At 37.4% G+C, this 26,092-nt stretch overlaps 1 protein-coding gene across 1 annotated transcript in view; it reads right to left on the bottom strand.

Moving 5' to 3' along the window:
* Nucleotides 1–354: 354 nt before the first annotated feature.
* Nucleotides 355–26,092, bottom strand: part of TNIP3 (TNFAIP3 interacting protein 3) — an 85,872-nt gene continuing 60,134 nt past the window's right edge. Inside the window, exons 7-13 of the mRNA XM_017859301.1 lie at nt 23,619–23,747; nt 19,202–19,318; nt 16,151–16,276; nt 11,420–11,470; nt 10,509–10,607; nt 6,942–7,002; nt 355–625 (exon numbers count right to left, since the gene is read on the bottom strand). Coding sequence (XP_017714790.1) covers nt 594–625; nt 6,942–7,002; nt 10,509–10,607; nt 11,420–11,470; nt 16,151–16,276; nt 19,202–19,318; nt 23,619–23,747 — 615 coding nt within the window. The 3' untranslated portion in view covers nt 355–593. The remainder of the gene's footprint in view (nt 626–6,941; nt 7,003–10,508; nt 10,608–11,419; nt 11,471–16,150; nt 16,277–19,201; nt 19,319–23,618; nt 23,748–26,092) is intronic.

A 26,092-nucleotide genomic window follows, 5' to 3' on the forward strand; every position in this document is an offset into this window, starting at 1 on the left:
TCTTTCATAATCAATTCTTGTGAAGCAGGCCCACAATTTCTCATCATCTTAAAGAAATGATCTGTTTAAGGAATAGCTTCCAATTTACCATTTTATTCAGATTGAACCACTTATTTAATTTAACGAGATTTATACACCTCTTCAATTCTATGTTTAGGTTCACTGAGGTCAACGATATCTGGTCAAATGGCTAAAGAACTAAGGCCCTGTGGAAAAAGACTGGGAGCAATGTTAAAAATTTACCACTGCAGAAATTTTTACCCCAGGAAACACACACACACGCACGTATATATGCACAGCAATATGCTGAAGAGATTTTCAGGGAGTCGTGCATCATCCATCTGCCAAGTCTCATTTCAAGGAAACCGGAAGTTGTATTTGGTTGTATAATAATGGACTCCTCCGATTTGATCAGGATCTCAGCTGTCAGAAGCCTTTTCCTGTATTCAGGCCAAAGGGAAACATGACGAGGCACAAATAACAGGGTAGATGATGTGCCTTTGTGGCAGAAACAAGCCTCAGTATAAACAAAGAGGAGGGTCCTCAGCCACGGTCCCCCGTTGCCTGTTGTCCCTCTCTGTTAGTGTGTACTTCTACTGATTGACTTGCTTTTCTGAGGAGAAACCTGTGGGAAACAGTAGGAAAATATTTTAGATTAAAAATTAGCATTTCATTTCTCTTCTTCTGGCTTAAGGCTGACATAAAGTTCCAGGATGGCAAAAAAAAAAAAAAGAGTTATGTTATATTCATGAGCTCCCCACAAGTTTACACTGAGAAATCAAGAAGCGGGAATTGGAGGGTTATTATTTTAAGCATTGACATATGCTTACCATTTTGTGAAATCAGTTGTGGCCTCGTTCTAATTATGCCTGAAGAGCAATGTTCTACACTAATTCTCACTCTTGCTGGCATTTTGGCTTGGGCATGTGAAAGTAAGTCATATATATGACTTAGGTTAGTTTCAGTACTTACCCCAGAGAAAGAAAACTTGCAAAATATGATCTTTTAAGATATGGTACTGGGTACTTTACTGCCAAAGCTATAGCAAATATCATATAGAAAGATTCGTTGGTGTATCATGAAGACCAATATGAAAATCTGGAATATTTTGATTGAATACTATTTGATAATTAATATTACATGAAAGATAAAGTCAAATAAGTTTACTCATGGCAACAGGAAAAAATAATCATAGAAATGCCAAGAAACAAAGTGTTATCCTTATCCATGATAACTTAAAAACATGCTGAATGTTTTGTACTTGTTGCCCTCATTTGGTATACCAAAGACATGCTAAACCAACATTTTGGTAACAAAAAATAAAGCAAATAGGAAGATAATAAGTTACTTTTCCAGGCTGAAAAATTATGTTGCTGAGGACTGTGGTCATTATGTTAAAAAGGTATCTAATATGTTGAGAACATAAATTTGAACCCACAAGCATAAATTCATTGACCTAACCAATCTAAAGTTAACATTTAATCCACTAATGATACCTCTCCCTTGGTATCGTAAATATTTTAAAATTAACTCCTCTTCAATTTGGACAGTGCTCTTGTGAAACAGGTATAGAATTAAAGATCAATAGCCTCATATTTTAGATGGAGAGAGGCTGTGGCCCATGAGATAATCCATGGCAGAATGGAAATCTGAACAAAAAACAAAGATAGATCTTTAGTTTCTTGAAGGGAAGGCAGAATTTCCCTAAATGTACAGTGAGGGTGAGAGGAGGGCCTCAATCCACTATGACTGGTGTACATGTAAGAAGAGGAAAATCTGGACACAGAAGGAAGATGGCCATGTGAAGACCGAGGCAGAGATTGCAGTGATGCTGCCACTAGCTAAGGAATACTTGGAGCTACTAGAAGCTGAAAGAGGCAAGGAAGTCTCCTCCCCTAGAGGATTTGGAGGGAGCTTGACCCTGCCAACAACTTGATTTTTGGATATCTAACCTCCAGAGCTGGGGAAAAAAAAAAAAAGTTTTCTATTTTAAGCCACTCAGTTTGTGGTATTTTGTTATGGCAATCCTAGGAAACAAATCCAGTCAGTATTTGTTTAATTGGTTATTAATAGACATTAGTAAAAGCTAATTATAATATTTAGGCTTTGATCTTCTATATTGTAAAAAAATAATTTCACAACACAGTTTCATATCCCTACATTTTATGCCTTTCTAGATACATTAATAATCCAGCTCTGGCTCATTAGACAAAGCATAACTCTGTACCCTATGAAAAATTTGGAATGTACAGAAGTGACTGGCATGCAATGCAATCAGAAACCATAGCTTTTTGACATGTCAGGAAGGAAGAAAAAACAACATGTTTTTTAAGGTTATACTAACTCTGTTACGACATAATTGTTCTATAAACATGGAAGTCATTTTGCATCTTATTCTGATAACAGATGAAACAAGATGAAAATGTTCTTTGTAAAATCACATGTTTCTAAACAAAAACTGTAACCCATTAATATCTGTGGACTTAATGTATTAAAAACACTATTATTTAATGCTATACCAAGAGAAAGCCAAGTCTCAAATGACTTGAAAACATTCGAAACCCTTCATTTAAAATATTTAGTTTTTGAAAGAAGGGTTGATTTTCAATGTGTCTCCAAAGCATTCTAAAATAATCACAGACAGTAACTGAGAGCAAAGCTGGAAATTAGTTAACTGGCAGACTGTGCGCCATGGTACTCACCACCTACCACCCTCAGTCCCTAGTCAGGAAGCCCTTCACTGGGGTCCCCACATTATAGAGGACTCTGCTCTGGCCCTCCTCCAGCCACACCCTTCCTCACAGTGTGAGCAACCCTTCCTCCAGAACAAGCTCCTGGCACCCAAATGTACACCCCTGAAGTCCCTGCCCAAGTGATTCTGGACCTGCTTCCCAGATTCATGTGGTCCTCTTCCCAGCCTGAAGGCTGTCGAAAGAGTGCTGTTTGTAGAGTGGTGAGGGGTGTATGGACAAGGTTGGGATGTCCCAATTGGGCTGTCTTCAAGTTTGCCCCCAAGAGTCCTTATGATGGGAGGGTGGGGAGAGAAGGTGGAGGGTCTCAGGCAGGAGGTCAGGGCTTAGGTCTCCCTGTGCCACCTTATCCTGTCACACACTGGTTTTGAATCTGAGCATTATAAATTATACTTTGGTTTTACATGTATGTTTATCAAGGTAGGAGGATAGATTATACTTTAACAGTTTCTATGCTTGATTCATGAGATTTACACATATAGGATGTAGCTCTCCACTTATTCTTGCTCCAGGCCCCAGAAATGTTAGAGGAAGATTTAGTGGTATCATTGAAATTTAATCACTCATTATCTGCCATACCTTTTAAAATGCATGAAGTTTTTTTTTATTTTTATTTTTATTTATTTATTTATTTTTAGATAGAGTCATTCTTTGTCACCCAGGCTTGAGCACAGTGGTGTGATCTCACCTCACTGCAACCTTGGCCTCCTGGGCTCATGTGATCCTCCTACCTTAGTCTCCCAAATAGCTGGGACTACAGGCACATGCCACTACACCTGGCTAATTTTTGTATTTTTTTGTAGAGACAGCATTTCACCATGTTGCCCAGGCTGGGCTTGAACTCCTAGGCTCAAGCAATCCACCCGCGTTGGTCTCCCAAAGCACTGGGATTATAGGCATGAGCCACCATGCCTGGCCTTAAACCAGTGATTTCTTAACAATCAATACCACAAAATTATTTTATGAGAATTCTGAATAATTCAGTTACACCAACAGATTAAAATGACCTTTTTATTTTTTATTTTTTATTTTTTTTTATTTTTTATTTTTTTTGAGACGGAGTTTCGCTCTGCCACCCAGGCTGGAGGGCAGTGGCCGGATCTCAGCTCACTGCAAGCTCCGCCTCCCAGGTTCACGCCATTCTCCTGCCTCAGCCTCCCGAGTAGCTGGGACTACAGGTGCCCGCCACGTCGCCCGGCTAGTTTTTTGTATTTTAGTAGACACAGGGTTTCACCATGTTAGCCAGGATGGTCTCGATCTCCTGACCTCGTGATCCACCCGTCTCGGCCTCCCAAAGTGCTGGGATTACAGGCTTGAGCCACCGCGCCCGGCCCCTAAAATGACCTTTATAATTACGTGAACCCCAAACCAGCAAAAACCACTACTGAAATTAAATAATGACACATCCATCATTTGTGACAAGAATGATTTCAGAGTTCTTGCCAATTCTTATGACATGGCTTGAGCTATGAAATACATCAAATGTGGAAGCTAGTAAAGGAGGGATAGGAATCCCAAACAGGTAGATTTTTAAGTAAGGAATTTTTTGATGGTGCCCTAACCACGATCAGCCCTCTTGCCTGCTGCTGGCCAGCCATAGTTAGTTGCAGAGTTGTGTTGGTATGGAGAAGGATGGGTTTCAAATGATAACATACCCCTGGTCAGGTTCCACCAGGGCTGTCCATGCACAAGTTAGTTCATAACATATTTATTACACACTTAATCTTACATAGTACTGCGTCTTTTACTTGTGATATTCTAAATGTCAAATGAGTAGCATGCTGTGAGTTCATACGAAGATGAGATTATTGAGGATTAAACGCTAGTCATATTATTATCTGTGTTAGAGACCCATTCTCATTTTTGTATCTATAATTTTAGAAAATTTTAATAAAGTGAGAGGGGTACAGTAACAGGGGCACTGTACTATATAATTCAAACTATAGGTTTTAGAATCGTATATATCAAATAATCTAATCCCTATGTGAAATTTTATTAACTGTGTGATTTACGTGTTACGTAAATTCTCTAAGCCTCAGTTTCCTTGTGTGTTAAATAGTGCAAAACAAAACCTATTTTATAGCATTGTTGTGAAGACTGAAATAAACAACTCTTTAAAAACAGGACAGGTGTGGTGGCTCACACCTGAAATTTCAGCAGTTTGGGAGCCCGAGGCAGGAGGATCAGTTGAGGCCAGGAGTTCGAGACCAGCCTGGGCAATAGGCTAGAGATGGAGCAAGACTCCCTCTGAACAAAAAATAAAAATAAAAATTAGCTGGGTATGGTGGTTCATGCCTGTAGCCCTAGCTATTCATGAGACTGAGGTGGGATGATTTCTTGAGCCCAGGAGTTCAAGCGTACGGTGAGCTATGATCATACCACTGCACTACTCCAGCCTGAGTGACAGTGAGACTGTCTCAGAAAAAAAAAAAAAAAAAACAGAAACAAAGCTTAGGTTGTACATCATAGAGATTTTTTTGTTGTAGTTTTACATCTGTAGACACTGTTACATGGTATGTTTATACATCACAAAGCTCACTACATTTTTCCTAGCTAGACAAAAATCAGTAAGTCTCATACACTGACTACAACATTTCATTACTGTGTTTTCTATTTAGTTTCTGAATGTCATCACAATTCATTTCTATTTTATGTAATCACTAGCTTGTGTAATATTGGTCCAGGGAGAATTCAATAATGATATATAAATGACCTTATGGTATTACTAAGTTCTGTACTAAGTAATTGTATCTTCTAGTGATTAAACTCCAATTCAGAAAGAAAATATCTTTAATAGTCATTCCAGAGCAATATAAAATGGAAAATTATAATTGGGTAGCAATTCTGCAATTATACAATAATAGATTTTAAAATTGCATATATTATGTAACACTCATTCTGGTTAATGGTATGCCTTTCTAATAAAAGAACTCCATTATTGTTGGAACTCAAGAACTTCATTAAAACCTCTGGCTATATTTGTAGTAGAAAGCAAAGAAAAAAGAGTCCTATAGAGTTTTGATAAATACCTGGACATTTTATTATGGAGTTCTCACATTTCATATTTCTTTTCTATGATGCTGTTATAATCTATGGCCTTTGCCACTCCCATTGCTACTGTGTACAGCTGTCCAGATTGCATATTGTACTTCAGCAGGATCCATTCACATAGACTACCATTATGCACCCCTTAGACTTGTAAAGTTCACAACCTGCAAAACTACATGTGGTATCCCTGGCTTCCTATTTACACTCCATAACAGACTCCTTGTATTAAAAACTAAATTTCTGTGATCTCAGCTCTGACTTCAAATGAGATCAAATTTCAAGAATGGCCTGAAATTAGACTATATAGCTCATCTTCAGCATTTTTAGATAGATTCAAATCTTTGGAAATTAACAAGTTAGAGTCCCAGGTGTGTGTCATATGAGATTTTAAACATGTAGCAGACATTTCTAACTTTTGATTATGTATACGTGATGAGAATAGAAGTGGGATTTTGATTATAGCTCAGTATATACAGCCTGCTTCTGGGTGGCCTCACAAGACCATAGAAAGAAGCAGTAGAAAGTATAGCAGATTCTAGAAACAAAAAAGAAAATGTTAAACCAATAAAAAATAAGATTTAAAAAAGTAATCTTAGTTGTGAGTACTTCATAAGTGACTTTTAGTTTTTCCCAGCATACTTTGAGGTGGGCGTTGTGGGCAACCCTGGCCTAAACTAAGAACCCTGCCTTGGAGTCTGACATTTAGTCATAAGGGAACACAGTTCTGAACCTTTGGTTTCCTCTGTCTGTCTGCCAGTGACATTTACAACATCTGTCTAGCAAACTCAACTTGGAATAGTGGGTGTGTATCTGTACTTTGTAGTACAATTGCAGAACTTTGTTGTTGTTATAATAGAGCTCTGCTTACAGTTTTCATTTCTAACCCCAGATGGAATTCTGACTCTGAGACTGAAAAACGAACAGAAGCCAGCATTGAAGTTCATGCATTTCTGTATTTGCACATTTTCTGTGTCTTAAGGAGTTCAATTTAACCCCAGGTGCATCAAATTAAAGTTATGTATGTAACACAACTTTATAGTAAGTCCTCCCCAAGTACGAATGAATGTATGTTGAGTAAACATCCCAAAAAGATCCCATTAAGATGTAAACATGAAAGAATGCTCAATACAGCTGTGTTCTTACCATTTGCCTTGTGTTGTACATCTGGCGGAAGCTGGTCAAGAGCATACCACTGATAGTCTGGCTGTGTGGAACAATAAAACATTATTATAGCAATATGGACTTCAAACCAAACATAGTGGCATGTCAAAAATACAATTAGGCTATGTGGCTTTTATTAAGCAGGTAACACGAAAGTAATTTCTATCCAAACCTATTGCCAGCCTCACTCATCCTGCTTATCCCCCATCACTGCCATCATCTCTCCCTACCCCCTCTTAAATTCACTCTGTGTTTGGCCAGAATTTCTACTACTTTGAGGTTGTGACATGTTTTCTTTCTTTTTTTTTCTGAAACAGATGTGTTTTGAATATCTGCAGAAGTATAAACACTTGTAAAACTTACTACAACCCATCAATAAAACAAAGCAACTTAGCATCAACAAAGACTCTTTTTGAGACCCTCACACTAGAGGCAATGAGAAGGCCAGGGGAAAAAAAAGTTTAATACAAGTTTTCTAATGGTTTAAGGAAGGAAATCTAAGCTATTAAATGGGGACTTGGCATTGATAGAAGTTCAGGATGGTGAAGGAGGTCAAATCTTTCCCTTTTTTCTATTCTGAAGAACCAATCCAGCAGAACCTGTATTCTAAATTGTTCATATAGTTTAGTCTACAGAGACAAGATTTTTCTCTTGGGATTTTCTCCTAGGTTTACACCAGTTAAGAACAGCTAGATATTGAATGCCAAACAGATTGCATTGAATAAATAGTAAACCCATAGGCCTAAATTATCAAGATATCTCCAAGGCCAGGACCTCTGTATTTAACCCCTAGGAATGGAGCAATCTCAGCTTTACCTGCCCACAAAGCAGGTCTGTCTTTCTGCTCTGAATGCTCACTCCTGCCTCCTACTTCTCCACAAGGCACAGAGAATACAGATTTTTTGTTCTGTAATTCAATTATCCCCTAAAAATAACTTGAGGAAAATTTTTCTAACATGAGTCAACAGAGAGCATTTACAAGGCTGTCAGACCACTGAAAGTCACCTACAAAGTTCAATTACTCAACAAGACACTGAGAAATGCTGCTTTTAGTGCAGTTTGACCCCACTGTACCCCCACTCTAGACACCTAGGCCCTTGGCTCCTCTGGCTTATGAAAAAGCTAGAAGAGGAAATGAGATCACCTCTGTTTTTTATCTTCTCGTTTATTTTTAGATGTCTCAAATAACACATAGGATAAGTGACGTAAGCCTCAGTTTTATATTCCAGGAGGGTTGCCAAAAGAAGGTAAATATCCTGTAATGTTACCAACACTATAGCATGTGACTTAATTCAGCCTTCAATATAGGCAAGAAACATGAAATCTTATTTTTAAATTAACTTTGAGGATTTGGTTGTAAATTCTACTGTTATGCTGAGATTTTTTTCATCAGACTACTGCTTGAAAATGTAGGCCATTCTGCCCAGGCGTAGTGGCCTACTCCTGTAATCTCAGCACTTTGGGAGACCAAGGCAGGCAGATCACAAGGTCAGGAATCTGAGACCAGCCTGGCTAATATGGTGAAACCCCATCTCCACTAAAATTACAAAAATTAGCCAGGCGTGGTGTTGTGTGCCTGTAGTCCCAGCTACTCGGGAGGCTGAGGCAGGAGAATCGCTTGAACCCAGGAGGTGTAGGTTGCAGTGAGTCAAGAGCGCACCACTGCACTACAGTCTGGGCGACAGAGCAAGACCCCTTCTCAAAAAGAAAAAAAAAAAGAAAAAAATGTAGGCTATTCTACATGGCTTGGAGTCCTTTTTCAAATATAGGCCTTTATTTGGTGACAATGTTATGTAACCTGCACTGCTTTGCCTTTTTTAATTGACGGGGAGCACTGCTTTGCCTTTTTTAATTGACAGGGAATGTTTGATGGGCTGTAGTAGGTGAATTCCTTTCTTCTTTCCACAAATAAAGATTTGACAGAAACAATAATTTGTACTCTTAGGTAAATGTGAATGACTGATTGGTTTCATAGTTAATCTTTCACAAGAATATTTCATAAGAATAATCCCCCAACCTGTAGAAGCCAACTTCTATAGGTTAATTCACTCCTACAGTAAATTTCTCTTTGTGTTTCTCACAATCTGAGTTGACTTCTACAATCCTGAAAAAAAAATTTTTTTTAATGTTATTGGTAAAGACTGAAAAGCAAGCAAACAGATAAAGTAAAAAAAAGGAAGCCGGGCGCAGTGGCTCACGCCTGTAATCCCAGCATTTTGGGAAGCTGAGGCAGGAGGATCACGAGGTCAGGAGATCAAGACCATCCTGGCTAACACGGTGAAACTCCATCTCTACTAAAAATACCAAAAAAAATTAGCCGGGCATGGTGGCGGGTGCCTGTAGTCACAGCTACTTGGGAGGCTGAGGCAGGAGAATGGTGTGAACCCGGGAGGCGGAGCTTGCAGTGAGCTGAGATCGCACCACTGCACTCCAGCCTGGGCGACAGAGCGAGACTCTGTCTCAAAAAAAAAAAAAAGAAAGAGAAAAGAAAAAAAGAAAACAAAAAAAAAGGAAACCGGGGAGGGAGAGCAGACAGAACTAGCAACCAGCAATAACATGAAAAGAACCAATTCTTAGCAGTATGCTGTGTCATACGTGGGTCAAATAAGAGATGCTCATTAAATCCTCACATCCTTCTGCCACCCAAAGAGTCATTATCTCCTCCCCTGGGAAAAGGGCTTTGAGTCACACTCAAACAAAAGTATGAGAACTTTCAGGAAGCCAAGAGAATCATGCTTTCTGTAAGCATTCTGGTAGGAAAATCCCAGTTAAAAATCTTAGATTTTTTTCATCATGAGAAACACAAACCTAAAGTTTGGGAGGATTTGCCTGGGTAAATACAAAATGCAGAAAAAACACATTTTTTTTTCCCCTGGAAAAAGGTTCTATCTATGTAGGCAAAACAGAAGGTAGAGGAGGGTGGGTGGAATACTGCTATTAAGAAGGAAAAAAGGGTGCTTTGGGCCTGACTTATTCAGGTTGACTGTCCAAATCAATTCACCTCACAAATAATTGCTCAACTCTGCATTTCATTTTGTCTGGGAAGACACAGCCATTGAGAACAACTTAAGTGGGTCACTTTTTCTTGGATCCTTTAAGAAAATCCTTTCAATTGGAAAATGTCAAAAACTATTTTGCACATATGTAGCAATATCCATAGTAGTTCAAGATAAATTTACAACTGCAAAAAAGCATCTCATTTTTTTTTGTTTTGCCATATCCACTTTCCTTTATACATAAATACATTTTACACATAAAATACCCTTTGGGTAGAATGAGGTATGCCAATTGAAAATGTTATATGTTGTTCAAGGAATTATTCCCAATTTAATACCTTTCAGTTAATTTATTCATATCTATGTGTTCTGTGGATTCAGTGTCCCAAAGATAATTCTACTATACACTGACCACTCCAACTTTGCAAGTTTGAGGCTCAGAGAAAACAGAGGCTCTTGCTGTAGATAATATAATGTGCTGAAATTCCAGAGATGCACATAATTTCTACCAAAACAGTATACTAAGCACTTTTTCAAATGCACTCTTACTTACTGGGTGCTCCCGTTGCTTCTGCACAGCTCCAGCGCCTGTTGGTGGCCATGGACCTTGCAGGTGGAAAACCAAGCCGCAGTTACAGGTTGGGAAATACATCTGAGGAGAACAAAGCTGTGGATTCACTACCAGTGGGAGAGACTGAAGAGTCGCACTGACATTGCTTTATACAAAAGGGTTGGTTTCAATCTTAAGGTTCCGCCTAATCTGGCATAATTATAACTCAAAACCGTAAACATGTCAATAGACTCAGGACCGATACAGATAAGACTCACTGGTCAAGTTTTACCTAAGGTGAAACTATAATCATTTCTCCATTTTGAGGAAATGAGACACACTTGAAAAGCATATAGAGCTAACTTTATGTTTTTGAGTTATCTTTATTGAGGGCCCTCAATGAAGAAAATCTATCCATTGAGTCATAAAATAGGTTTTCTTAAATTGTAGCCAGGGAAAACTAAAGTCCGGAAAGGAAATTAGGAATTAAGACAAATAATATTCAGTCTTTAAGGCAACTAGAGAACCCATGGGATAGAATGCTTCAGTGCTCAAGAAGGCAAGTTATTTTTTCAAAAGAGGCAGTATTTGATTTAGTTTTCCACTGTCAATTGTGTGAGCAACTGCATGAAATACCAGTGAAATCTATTTCCCAGGTGCTTGTGGGTCTAAGGAGCACTAAGGTTTGTGCTACTGGTTACATGCTCTATAAAGCATATGCTTTCCATGAGTGTTAGGGTTGAAAGGCCTTGGTGGTGCCTAAGCACTGTCTATCCATTGATGGTGTAGTTGGTAATGAAAAGCATGGGTTGTTGTAGGCCACCTGTAGCAGAGCTTGAATATGTCTTTAATTGGGACAATGAGAAATGTTGTACATGGGAATAAACGTACAAGTGAAAATTAGAACAACATACCTGCTTTAATTGCTTTTCTAATTTTTCTTTCTCCATCTGACAAGCTTTTATCTAAAGACAAAACAAAGACATTTGTTAATCAAGACAAGTTCAAATCATTTGTTCCTAAGTCACTCTTGACCTACTCAAGTGTGAGGCATTGACAGCAGTAATACTAACAAAAACAGCCACAGGTTGGTTTTTCCACGTATGCATTGATTCTATCTTTAAATTTCCAATTGAAGTTTGAAAAATGTGATAGTTTTAAATTGCTATTCCAGTTTTTTGAGGCCATTACAATTCTGTTTTAGGTAGATCTATTTAGATACAGATATAGAAACAATTTTCATTGCTTACTGAATGACACTGGAATTGTCAAACTGACATTCAGAGGCTTCCATAATAAATTTTAGAAGTCATATATGCATTTAATCCGTGTTAGAAACTGATCTAAATTCTTTACATGCAATAACTCACTGAATTCTCCCAATCCCTCTATGTGATACTTAGTATTATCTCAATTTTATAGATGAGAACACTAAGACATAAGATTCTGAGTAACTTGTTCAAAGTCACACTGCTATATTCCATGGCTTCTCACTACTTAAGGCCCAGCCTCATCTAGATGAATCACCTAACCTGGGTTCCCTTAACTTAAGACACACTTAGAGAAAGCTGGCTTTTCCTTGACAATTTCATTGTCATTCCTACACTCCGTGTCTCACATTCCCATAAGGGATGGTCAAATATCCCCTTCTGAATGATACCTTTCCAAGTCCCACTAATCAGAATTATTCTGTCCTCTTATGTAGTGTTGCACATTTACTGTGTGACTTTTTAGACCAATGTGTACTATTTACAGGCAATTCTTGCTGCTTGTGGTAGTCATATTCCATAAAGTCTTCACAGACACTGAATTAGTGAATATTGAACCACTGCTCCTAGGAGAATTGTTGGGTTAAGTTTCTGCTAGCCTCTTCTCACAACATTTGTGTCAATGAATCAATACATAACTTTGTTTCATATGTGTTTCTGATTAAAGACAACTTATTTAATATGTATCGTTGATTGATTAACACTGAATTCATGGTCAAGAGTACTATAACATGCCTTAATGAAGCTTCTCTAACACACATTTTCTCTGTAAGGCACATCACATCCTTCGTGTTTAGGAATCCTAGAGAGCATGTCAGCATATATGTGTGGGCCATTCTAAACCATGAAATCACCAACAAACAGCACAAAAACGCAGCACACATGGCACTAAATGGACCACAAAAAGAACACTATGAATGTGTATATGTCAGGAAACAATTTTGCTGCTCTGCTCATATGTAAGGATGCATCACAAAACACCACAAGTATTGATTTGGGGCTGACAAATGCATTTTAGTGAGTAGGGAAATTCACATATGCAGAATTGGTGATGATGAGGATAGACTGTACATGTCTCTTTTACTACATCGTGAGTTATTTACTAGCAAGAATTACTAGCAAGAACCAGTTTTCGTTTTCTCACAGCATATAGCAGAATGCCTTGCAAAAAGGAAGCATCAAAATTAGATTACAAGGGACTGAAAGTAGCATGCTAATTATACAACTGAATGAAACTATTAAACATGCCCCCTCTTCTAACAGACTAAAATAATTTATAAAATACCTCTGAGCCATGACTTGACTTGAGCTAAATGTTTTCTAAAGGGTATTTTGTTTTTTCCTTTTCTTTTTGAGACAGAATCCCACTCTGCTGCCCAGACTGGAATGCAGTGGCCCAATCTCAGCTCACTGGAACCTCTGCCTCCTGGGTTCAAGTGATTATCCTGCCTCAGCCTCGTGAGTAGCTGGGATTACAGACGCGTACCACCATGCCCAGCTAATTTTTGTGTTTTTAGTAGAGACGAGGTTTCACCATGTTGGCCAGGCTGGTCTCAAACTCCTGATCTCCAGTGATCTGCCTGCCTTGGCCTCCCAAAGTGCTGGGATTACAGTTGTGAGCCACTGCGCCCAGCCTGTTCTTCGCTTTTTTCACTTACCATTGAGAACAACTTAGTGAAGTCATAAGGTAGGTTTCATTATCTATATTTTACAGGCAGGTATACTAAAAGAGGTTAGATAACTTATTTTTTAGAGAGAGGTTTTAGAGTCATAAGAAGCATTTTAGAGATGATCGAGTTCAACTTTGTCATTGTACAGATGAAAAAAAGGAAGCATAGAAAAGTTAAATAACTTGTTCAAGGTTACCACCAATGGAAGAGCAGGCAGGAACGCCAAGTCTTTTTTTGCCCTAAATTCCTCTTATTTCTAAGTACCCTAAGCATCTTTCACTTTACCACATTACTTATTTTACCACTGACACCAGCTTAACGCACTTAGTGACAGAATGAATACATTCTGGGAAGAAAGCAACTCAGAATGCCAGAAACGATTTGGACCTGAACATTCCTCTAAAAGTCCCACTTGGAAACAAATAATATGTTATTCCAACTAAGGTAATGTCAGGAAGTGTCAGTTCCTTTTTTTTTTTTTTTTTTTTTTTTGAGACGGGAGTCTCGCTCTGTCGCCCAGGCTTGGAGTGCAGTGGGGCGCAGTCCTCCGCTCACTTTTTTGCAAGCCTCCGCCCTTCCGGGTTCACGCCATTCTCTCCTGCTCAGCCCCCAAGTAGCTGGGACTACAGGCGCCCACGCACCACGCCTGGCTAATTTTTTGTTTTTGTAGAGACGGGTTTCGCCATGTTTCGGCAGGAGGGTCTGATTCTCCCTACCTCCTGTCCGCCGCCCTCAGCCCTCCCAAAGTGCTGGATTACAGGCGTGAGCCACGGCCCGGCCGTCAGTTCTTTTTTAAATATGGTAGCATTTAATCTGCTGTTAATACATTTAAATAGATCATCAAACCATCTACTTCATCTCTGTGAATTTATCATTCTCACTACTGAGTAATGAGACTTTAAAAAAAAGGATTGGGGCTTTCATTATTTTAAAGAAAAAATTTCATAGCTTTTAAGCTATCACTTTAGATATGATTAAGATTTTCCTTTAGGTTCTAGGCACAATTATACCATACTGCATTTAGAAAATACGATTATTTTGTTGATACCAATCAAGTTTACAGGTGACACAGGAAGGACTTGTGGATTATAGTATTAAGTATATAAGTTAAGTAGATAGATGTACATTCCCTGACCAGACTAAAAGTTTTCTGTAATGGCAAGGACAATTGCCAGTCTAATCACCAATCTTAATATAGTAGAATAAACAAAATTATATAAATTAATATATGATATATAATTTAATCATATAAAATTAAATATTTATTAAAATTGTTTTTAAAATTAAAATTGTTTCACTTGCTGTTGTACTGGCCAGCAAATTTTACAATTGCTTTAAAAACAAATTATTTTTTTTTTTTGTTCTAAAACTGTTTTACTTACTGGCAGCCAAGTAAAACATTGGTGCAGAGACAACTTGAAAGAAATTAGCTAGCCTAGGCATGTAAGAAACAAATTAAAAGAATAAAAATACCAAAAAATTAACTGGGCATGGTGGTGCATGCCTGTAATCCCAGCTACTTGGGAGGCCTGAGGCAGGAGAATGGCCTGGAACCTGGGAGGTGGAGGTTGCGGTGAGCTGAGATCCACGCCGTTGCACTCCAGCCTGGGCAACAAGAGCAAAACGACCGTCTCAAAAAAACAAAAAAGCATGTATATTCTCTCTCGTCTTTTTTTTTTTTTTACCAAAGAGGTATGAGAACATTGTCTTATCTATTTGTTACATGAATTATTAGGTTTCCTGAATTACTTTCATAAAATTATTGATTTTTTTAAGCACTATTTTATTTTTCTAATTTCTTACAGAGAAAATTGGGTTCTGCAAAACAATTTTTTCCGCTGTAAAATTAAGAATTTCTAAGTTAATCTTTAAAAAATCAGAGATAAAATTAAATTTAATTCACAATCCACTTTGTGTTTGGAAGAAAATGATGACTGTTTAAAATTTTTTTATGACTAAGAATCTTGAAGCTAAGAGCTGCCACAGCATTGCCATAACAATTTTCTATTTATTTAAAAGTATTGCAATATTTTACTAATAAAAATGATGCAGTTTGTTTTATTTTTTAAGGCAAAATTATGTTAGCTACAGTTTCCTTCATTAACATCACTACTTACCCATCATGGCAACTTCCTGAATCTACTTTAATATATTCAATTACACTTAATTTTAGTATGCTTACATTTAATATATTCTATTTTAATAAACCGGTGACCATTATCTGGCTTCCTTGAAAGTACTCCAGTTACATTACATCTGGGAACCACTGAACAAAATCCTCAGTCTCACATATAAATGGCATTTAGAAATATGTATGTTTTTGGCAGACAGGAGCATTCCAACATAGCCCTTCAAAGAAAATGACAAGAATTTTGAAAACCACTTCACTTCATTTGAGTACTAGGTAGTTCAACTCTCATTCTACCAGGATAAATATTATGAGAAAAAGATCAAAAGGACTGTATTTTATTAAAAAAAACTTTGGAATCCAATTTCTTGGGCCATTCCTTAATATACTTAAGTTAAAAGAAATTTCCAGTTATTTTCATCTCTTTACAAGATTGTTTAAGAATGACTTCATCCCAGGTGCTGACCTTTCAAAAAAATTCAATGGCAATTAACAGAAGTCAAAAAGTCTTGAATTTTTTAAATGAAAAAAAAAAAAATACATGCATGCTGGCAAAGATTATTTTGTTTTGACTTGTACCTGGGAATTCAGCCTGTTCAACTGGGATTGGGAAGTTTCATTAATTTGCTGTAGCTCCTCCTTCTCTTGATTAAGTCTCTCTCGATCTGATCGTTCCTTTTTGAAGTCTTCTTCGTATATTTGCACCTAAGAAATATTAACTTGCTGTTACTGTTAGCTTCCTTTTCTCTTAAGCCATTTAAATGACTTTATTTTAAATGACTGCTGCCTACTCCATTATTGTAAAGAACCCTCCCAACTAGTGTTCAGTGTCACTGTTTCGGAGCAAGTCATCCATCCCTAACACAAGGACTTTAATGTATGAATACTGCTTGAACTTCTAAAAGACAGTTTACTGAAAATAGCTGTTAAGTGTCACTAAATACTGACATGCCCAAGTTTCCAGACATAATGCATAAGTTGAATGCAACAGAGAAACAAAACCCTTACATATGTGGAAAAGCAAAGCATGATTGTTAAAAGGTATTCACAAATTTTCCCTTTATAAGTTATTTTGGGTGTGTATCATAAATAATAGTAATATTTGAGTGGAACACCTCTTGAGAGGCACTCCAAATATTCCAGAAAAGTGACCAAACTAAAAACAAAAACAGGTTTAAGTATTGTTATTGTTTTCAACTGACTTAGTGTTGACTGAGGGCTAGGAGACTGGCATATAAAGCCATGAAAACAAATGAAACTTAAGGAATGAAGCAAAACCATTCCTCTAAGACTCTGATTTAAATTACTACTTATATTGGAACCTAGTAGCTAGATTTTTATCTATTAAAACTACTGCACGTTACACTTTCATCACTAACAGTGCAACAAACTTTAACTAAAGGTTTATCAATTTTATTGTTCTAAGTCGACAGCAGTAGAACAAAATATGCAAGGGAAGAAATTAAACATTTTGTATACATCTACATGCAGATACACATATTAAATTTTTAAGTCTTTATTCACCAGAAGTACTGAAGGGAAACTATATCCAGCCACACTGACGTTTTGATAATTTTTTTGGTTGAGAACTGACATTCATTTCCAGAGACAGTTAAACTAATGCTCTGTAAACAATCACCAGAGGCATTTTAAATGGGAGGAGCCCCTCTTATTAGAATTAAACACTGGCAACGTCATCACTTTAGTCAGGTAGGGGCCAAGATTCCCACTCAGTTTCTTTGTGCATTTAAACCCTTTAGTGTTTCACATGGCACTTGGTGATGTAACGATTGTGGGTGCCTGATTACAAACATGCACAGTTAAAATATTTATGGAGAAAGTCAGCAGTAGAGACACTGCAAAACTATGGAGATGGATTTTGGTCTTCCCACAGGGATTATGAAAAAAGAATATCTGTCACTGTAAGAAATATGAACCAAACCATTATTATAAACTTTATGTGTAAAAGTGACTCTTGCATGTCGTGCACCTTATATTCAAGTTCCGAAGATGTCAAGTGTTTGAACATAAGCAGTACTTTTGGTTTTTGAAGAAATCCTGGCTAGCACCAACAGTACTCTAGGGGTTGAGAATTTGACAGAGCTTTGAGACTGTGTATATTACCCTTATTCTCTTCATGAGTTTATTTTTCAGCTATGTATTTTATCCTGAATGTAATGAAGCAGATTATTCAAGTAAAATTGACAGAAGAGAAAATCCAACTTTACCATCAAATGCTACAAAATTTTTAGATCTATTCACAGATAGGTTACTTCATATGAAGCAATAACAATAAAACAAATAACAGCAATAATAACACAATTGCTCGATTTTTCCATGTATTGCAACAAAAATCTCTGTAGTTAGTACTCACTCAGGGCAAAAGCAGTCAGTAAATCACACCCAGGGGCATCAGAAAAATGATGCTTTCCAGCCCTTTGTTCTATGGCACCCTGTCTCCCATTGCTAATAAGTTACTGACAATGTGTGCTTCAGGGATTGAGGTTCCTTGATGTATCCTATATTTATCACTATTGCCATGAACCATTCCAGATTTTTCTCTACATTAGTTTATTTAACCTCTCGCATAAAAAGAGACATGATATGCATGGTCAGCCCCTCAGCTAAGTGAATTCCAGCAGATTGAGTAAGTTTAGACACAAGCAGTTTAACCAGTGCGGTATCTCCTCTGCGCTATGCTGCCAATAGATACATGCGGAAGTTGTAGAGAGTGCATCCTTACTCTTGCTGTCCACTTGGCAATAGTGAGTGAGGTTAGGTGAGTGGAGAGGAGAATGCTATTGTGCATCAGTGAATTGCTAAGTGGTGCGGGACTAGCTGAGCAGACCTGGTTTCAGTGATTATAATAAATACAAAGTATTCTCTTTAAAACTGCTCTTATTGTACAAAGGCCTAGAGGCTAGCAACTACAGAATGATCACTCAGCTGCTACCGTTTTCTGAAAAGATCCAGAGTTGGGATTAATAGTGTTCTTAAATAAGCCATGTGGCTGGGTGCGGTGGCTCACGCCTATAATCCCAGCACTTTGGGAGGCTGAGGCAGGTGGATCACGAGGTCAGGAGTTTGAGACCAGCCTGGACAACATGGTGAAACTCCATCTCTACTAAAAATACAAAAAATTAGCCAGGCATGGTGGCGTACGCTTGTAGTCCCAGCTACTCAGGAGGCTGAGGCAGGAGAATTGCTTGAAACGGGGAGGCAGAAGTTGCGGTGAGCCGAGATCATGCCACTGCTCTCCAGCCTGGGCGACAATGGGAGACTCCATCTCAAAAACAAAATCAAAAACAAAAACCATGTCTACATGAAACTCTCCGCCCCCAGTGCTAATAGAACCTCACCCAAGGTTAATTGGCATGCCCCTCTTTTAACGGTGTGATCGGGTAAGCCATTTAATCCATCTGAAACTCAGTTCCCTATATTCTAAATGGTGGGACTGAACTAGCTGATCTATATTCTTCCTATCAAGCTTGAAAATTAGATAATTCTACTTAAAATAAATGCAAAAACCTTTGACATATTTCTAGCAGCAAGACATCTAAAAATGCCCAAAGAAGCATGAACAATGGGCAGTATGTTCTCCACAGGATCATGCCACTTCCAGCTTCTCACCTGCTGCTTCAGAACTTCCATTTCTGTTCTCATCTCCTCATGGCAAAATTCCACTCGAGACTTCCTCAAACAGTCCTCGGAAAATGAACACTTGAAATTCAAGGCATCCTGAAGAACCTATGTAATAAGATAAGTACACTGTTGATCTAAGATTTACCACATGGAATGAATTCTTTTATAATTGTTACAATCATCTCAAATGCACCCACAAATAAGCATTTCATGTTTAACGCTGCTGACATAACCGAGTAACTTTCTTCTTTCTGATTTTCTCATATATGTATTTTTTTCCAGACTCTCTGTCTTTTCTACATGATGATGCTTATGTTAATCGATCCTCATTATTATTTAGGCTTTGATGTTGGACCCTCCTCCTTCACCTAGCCAACTATGAAAACAAAATCTGTATCTATAGACTTTCTCCAGATTCTCTGCTTCAGTCAAATGTATACCCTATCAATGATGCTCAGACATTAGGGAACATCAGAGGTAGCCGATATGCCCATCCCTTGGTACTGACTCCCAGAGATTATGAATCAGTAGGCTGGAAGGTATAGTTTCAGAATTTGCATTTCTCAGAAGTTGGTGCTGCTGGTCCCAGGTAATGTTTTGAGTAATATTCTGCTATATAACTATGGCATGCCCTCAACAGGAGAGAGGGACATCCACAGAAATGAGAGCCCATGAAGATTCAGTGTCTGTTAGCTCTGTTGTGCTACTCTTCTGCCCTGGCCTAGCCACAGTCCTATTTGTTTTCTATTAAAACATTCATTAACTCACTACCGAGTGGAGAGAGTGCCCTGCTTTCTTGACATCTAGTATAAGTTGATGCTTTTAGAATGGCATGAGGAGAGGAAAGAAACGCCTATATTCACCAGAAAGATGATCATCCTTAGTCCTTAGTCATTAGCTCATCATGATCACATCATTACATTATTTTTGGTAACATCATATGAAAGACATTGCCTCTATTTTGAAGACCTTTGGTTCATGATAAGTTCAACAAAAATGACTTCCAAATATTGTGGCAGAACACTTCTTATCCTGGTGTGGCCTCAGAGACCACAAAATGACTACTTGCTCATTATCAAATGAGTCCTCTGTACAAATAGAAAAGGTTCATTTTCAGAGATCTAAGAATAATTTGCTTCTGTATTTCTTCAGTAACTTCAACAGTGTCTATTTGGTGATACTAGTGGTAACTAACTCCACTGCATTACTATATGATATGGTCACAAAGGTAGGAAAAGACACGCAAATGTATGGTTTTGAGTATGTGGACAGACTGGGAATTTCCTAATAGAATGTCTTAGAATATACAGATACTGTCTAGCCTGATATGAGTATCATTTTTTTCAGGAAGTTGTAAGAGAAAAAAAGAGCTTTCTTCATCCTTTGGGGAGAATTTACAGAAACAACAAAAGTAGCTTAATAATTTATGTTTTGTGAGGATTTGTGTTAAGCTCTAGGAAGTGTCAGAATAGTTCATTTTTTTTCAACTGGTGAATAGTAGTAGAGAGAATCTAGGGTGGAGTGGGCCAAATGGATTATGGCAATTGAATATGCTAGTTCCTTATCCTATACCTGGGAATAGACTACTTTTGTAGATCTTGTTATTTGCATTTTCTGATCTATTTTTCATGCTATTTAGGATCCTAGGAATTTTGTAAATGAGTCATAAATGAAAGATGAGTCTAATAGATATTTATTCCATTTTGGGTTTTCCCAACTTCCTTGAACAAACACCTATAACCTATTGTAGAATATTTACGATTAGTACAGATATTCTAAATAGATCTACCAAGATGTTAGACAAATCAAGTTTGCCCATGGGTGGCACAAGCTGAGTAGCCTTAGGTAATTGTTTTCACTTTGGTTAAACATCTGGCTTCCCCTTAGGAGCCTGATAAAAACAAACTCCCAGGTATTTTCTTCAAAGCAAATGAATTGAATTGAATACACACAATTGTGTGAACTTCTGAAAACAGTATGTTAATTACTAAGCTGACATATTACACATTTTTGCTGAGTCAATATGGGTCAGCAGGTATTCAGCTTGTACATAGAGGGTGGGCTCTGGATTCCATGCTGTGATGGATGGTGTGCACAATCAGCTACCAAAAATAACATTTTGAGTAACTTCTGTTTATCACATTGGTAAGAAGGAAAAGAAAAATATTCATTGTAAAATAGAAGAACAATAATATCTTACATTAGGTACCAATACCCATCTTAAATAAGACAAAAATCTGCTGTCATAACTCATCACTTTATATCTATACTTTCAAGGGACAGCTTAAACTATAGATGTGGGATGAAATATTTTCTGGCTTTAAGCATTCTTTTATTTTTTCCTCACTACCCATAAGTAATATATTATGCCTGTTAAAGCATGAATTCTAGGTCCAGTATTGTCTACCAAACATATTATATACTAGCTAATTAAATTCATCCATTCACTCATCCAATAAATATTTAAGATCTTACTCTGAGCAAGGTCCTGTTCTAGGTATTCAAGATAAAGCAGTGAAAAATCAGAAAAAATTCAGAACCACATTATGACATTGCCTGAGTCCCTCCGTCCCTAAAATACACGTTAAAATGATATTTTACAAATGCATTGTTATAAAGATGGATACATAATATATGAAAATGTGTTTGCACCCCAAAAGTTTATTTTTTCTTCTAATTTTAAGAGAAATTAAACATAAACATACTTATGGGCCCTTAAAAGTACTACAGGCCTGGACACTGTGCCTCCGGTGCCTAATGGAGGAGTTGGCATGAAAATCCTACCCTCATGGAGTTTACAACCAAGATTAGTAGCTAGATAACAAAGTCATAAAAGTTAGACTATATATACATATATATATGTATATTAGATAGTAATAAATTCCAAGAAAAATTTAAACCAGGAAAGACCAGTAGTATAGTATGTAATTTTAATTAGGATAACCAGAAAAGTCATCTTTGAGAGGTGACATTTGTATAAAGATCTGATTTTACTCAAATTATTTTTTCTCATTGAGATTTTATAATTATAAAATCATAAAATTTTAAAATGTAAATTTTAAATTTTAAATTTTAAATGTATTATCACTGGAATGATGAAAATTATATTTTCTAACTTTAAGCAATTTTCTGTGAGCTACAAATATGGATACACAAACATGAAGAGTGCACATGGACGTGAGCAAAAATACAGCATTCTTGGCTGTTTTAATATCTACAAGGCTTATATCTTTGTATCTACATTTAGGGGAATAAATGAGACAATGTAAGAAAGCTTGTAATATGGTATCAAAAATGGGAGGATTTTAAATATAATCTCAATTGTTTATAGTTCCTCTAATGCATTTGTACAACATTTTCTGGAAGAGAACAAAAGGAAAAAGATAGATTTTGCCTTGCATTTGTATGTCTGAGCATGGTTTTTCTCTCTTAGAGGATAAAGTATATTGTTTATGAAGTTCATCCTCACTTTCCAATTTTCTCCTGAAGAATAACTTGTCCCACAAACAGATCTACTACAGGATCACGTTTTCAAAGCATCCTATCAACTATGCAGGCACATACTTAATAATTTGAGGATCTTTAAATGACATCTCTGAACACTAGTTAACTAGAACCATGGGCATGTGGTCCAAAATACAGGGGTTGAGCATCTGTTTCAAGTCCAATCACCTACTCTTGTTTCAGAAGAAAATTTCTGTTCTTTTATCAGGAAATACCTAGTTGAGAGATACATATCTCAACTCAACCATGTGCTATAGCATTGGTATGTTCCACATATGGGTTGGCTCTTGGAAAAGTCAACAGTATAGGATTATTTTTCCTGAACTATTTAGCGACCCATTCCTCCAAAATATGAACCAACTAGTCCATAAAACAACACACACACACCCCACTGCATGCACATGCGCACACCTTTCCTCTCCCTGACTTTAAAGTAGGTTTTAGGCTTGCACTTGAGAGAGCTACCATCTCAGCCTTGGAATCGCCATTTAGCATGCTTCCTTAGAGTGTGTTTCACACCCAACTCCATAGTGATCATTTTAAAGAGCAGTTTGTTTCCTGAGGAAGCTTTTGTGGTTGACCAAGAGATACGTTATTGTTCGCAAACACCCACTTGCTTTATGTGGTTCTTCAAACTAAGAAACGTTCTTACTGTCTCTATAATTCCTCCTCATTTCTCTTTTTCATGATGAATCTTTGTAGGGACAAAAATACCCTAAAACCTCCTTAGCCAAGTATGGCTGAAAGCTGCAGCTAGGAGTGATTTATGAAATCACAGATAATTTCTTGTGCCCCAAGGCTGGGACCCACACTGCAGCCTAGATTTTGTTGTGACTCTCAGTAAGAATGTTTTATGCAGGGATTTCTCATTTTAAGAGCCCATGCTTGACCTGCCTGATACCTTATTAAGGCGTTTTATTTCACATTCGTAATGTTCCTTCTCCTCGTTCACAAGAGCATTTTTTTCCTTTAGAAGCTTATTCTCTTTCTTCAATTCATGTAATTCTTCATTTAGGCGTTCCTTTTCCTTCTGAAGTAAAGACCAAGAAAAGAAAAGAAAAATCAGTACAAGTCAAATGAGATGATATTGTAGGAGTTCTGATATATCGGCCATGGCAGGCAGATTGAGGGGTCACCCTTCTGAAATACAATAAAAACAGGACCTGCAAGACTTTAACTTAACGTTCCACTTGAGCGATATTCTTTGGATGAATGCTAAAATTAGGATTGAAGGAATCTTTCTTTTATCAGAATTTACTGAAGTATCTTAGAAATTTTGCGACCCCAGGGGAAAAAAAATCAAATTTCCCAATTCTGCTTTTTTTTTTTTTTTTTTTAAGACGAATTCTCACACTGTCACCTGGGCTGGAGTGCAATGGTGAGATCTCGGCTCACTGCAACCTCCGCCTCCCGGGTTCAAGTGATTCTCCTGCCTCAGCCTCCCTAGTAGCTGGGATTACATGTGCCTGCCACCACGCCTGGCTAGTTTTTTATATTTTTTAGTAGAGATGGGGTTTCACTATGTTGGCCAGGCTGGTCGCAAACTCCTGATCTTGTGATCCGCCCGTCTCAGCGTCCCAAAGTCCTGGATTCCCAATTCTTACTTTCAATTGTCAAATAAATGGGTCTGCAGGATAAGCAAGTCCCTATGTACTGTTACTAGGTGATGGATAAGCAATTAAGAAACATAGCTGAAATGGCAGAAAGAAAAGACTTTCAGCTATTTCTCACTGTCATAGTAAGAAAACAATCCTAAATGTCTCAAAGTTCATTCCTGCATCATTCTGTATTAGAAAGAGGGAAAAGAGAATAATCTTTAGGCCAATAAGACCCTTCATTACAGATCTTATTTAGAGCACTCTATTGTTGTGATTATTATTTTTAAAAGGGAGAAATCAACTAGTCCAACTGCCACCACTTCTCCATGTTTCAGATTATCATCCAGAAGTGCAGTGTTTTAAACAACTGAAGGTTAGCTGCTTAAACGTCAACAGGCTCTGGATTTAGACAATATCTCCCACCTCTTAATTTTGTATAATAGATAGCAAACATTTTGTGAAGTAAATTGGATTCTTAGTGAGATTGAGATTTTAACCCAGTGAAATAAATATTGCAGAAAATAGGAAACTCAACATGCAAAAATAGCTAATATATGTGTTAAAGTGTGTTACTTGAGCAACTAATATTTCCCAATATGATTACAAAATTTAAGAAATCCACTTTAGGTAATTCATTTTCTTTAAAAGGGAAAATATTTCTACTTGCTTTTATTTAAATAGAATGAACATATACACTTAGAAAATAAGCCAATTATTTTCTAAGTTAGCATAATTTAAGAGAAAATTATTCCAATGAGAAAATGGTCCCAACTGCATTGAGGGAAAAGTTACTCAGATTCCTGGCTAGGATGTAATTGGAAAAGGAAATGACTGCTACATGGCAGAAAGGGAGTGTTGCTAAACTCTGCTTTCCTGACTCACTGTGACAAAGACATCCTCAGCAAGGTAGGAAAACCTGGACTGGCATTGTCTGTGCTAATTTTAGACATTGCCTTAAGATTTCTACATGTTTTAAAATATTGCCAATGCCTCACGATATCAGTAATAAGACTTCCCCTCAGAGTCTTTACACTTTGTTTTTTCTTACTATACCTAAAATAACAAGGGACCATTAGCGTTTAAGGTTTTCTCCCATTTTCTACAATATTCATGAAGTCCAATAATGGAAAGTAAAACCAGGAAGAAAAAGAGTGTTTTTTAGGAAAAGCTGTCATCTCAACACCATCCAGTTCTCAGCAAGGGACTGATGGAGCTTTGGTTGGGTTCCAGTCCCTTTTTATCAACGTGGGCAATTCAATTTGTTTACATCTCAGCTTTCTCATCTTTAATATAGCAAAAAATAATATTTTGCTCACAGGTGGGCCGAGAATGTTAAATGAAATAATGAGGATGAAGCCTTTTAAAAATGTCATAAATTTATGGTTACAGAAGTAAAACCTCATATGTAAATCGCTCTGTAAGCTTGAAAAGCTACTGCACAAATACAAGGTATTATTATGAACACTACTAATACAAATAATAAATACGAATAAAAGCAAAAGAAAAAAATAATTTTCTCTTAGGCTGAAATGCCCTAGAGAGTCAGCAAATCTATGGATCGGTTTTCTTCTTCCTGGAAGGGCCTGGGGGATGACTGTCTGCCTATTTATGCAACCAGGAGGAATCCGGCAGAGAATCTCCTTCCTTCTTGTTCTAGAGAAGTCACCCTTGTTCATGGCTCTTGGGGACTTGCGTAACCCATACACCCTTGTTCAGGAGTGAGTTGATTTTAATAAAACGGTAGGTTTTCTACAGGAAACCCCTCCCCCCCCCCCCC

The sequence above is a fragment of the Rhinopithecus bieti genome, unplaced genomic scaffold, assembly GCF_001698545.2.
Source record: "Rhinopithecus bieti isolate Rb0 unplaced genomic scaffold, ASM169854v2 scaffold_48387, whole genome shotgun sequence".
Taxonomy (NCBI): domain Eukaryota; kingdom Metazoa; phylum Chordata; class Mammalia; order Primates; family Cercopithecidae; genus Rhinopithecus; species Rhinopithecus bieti.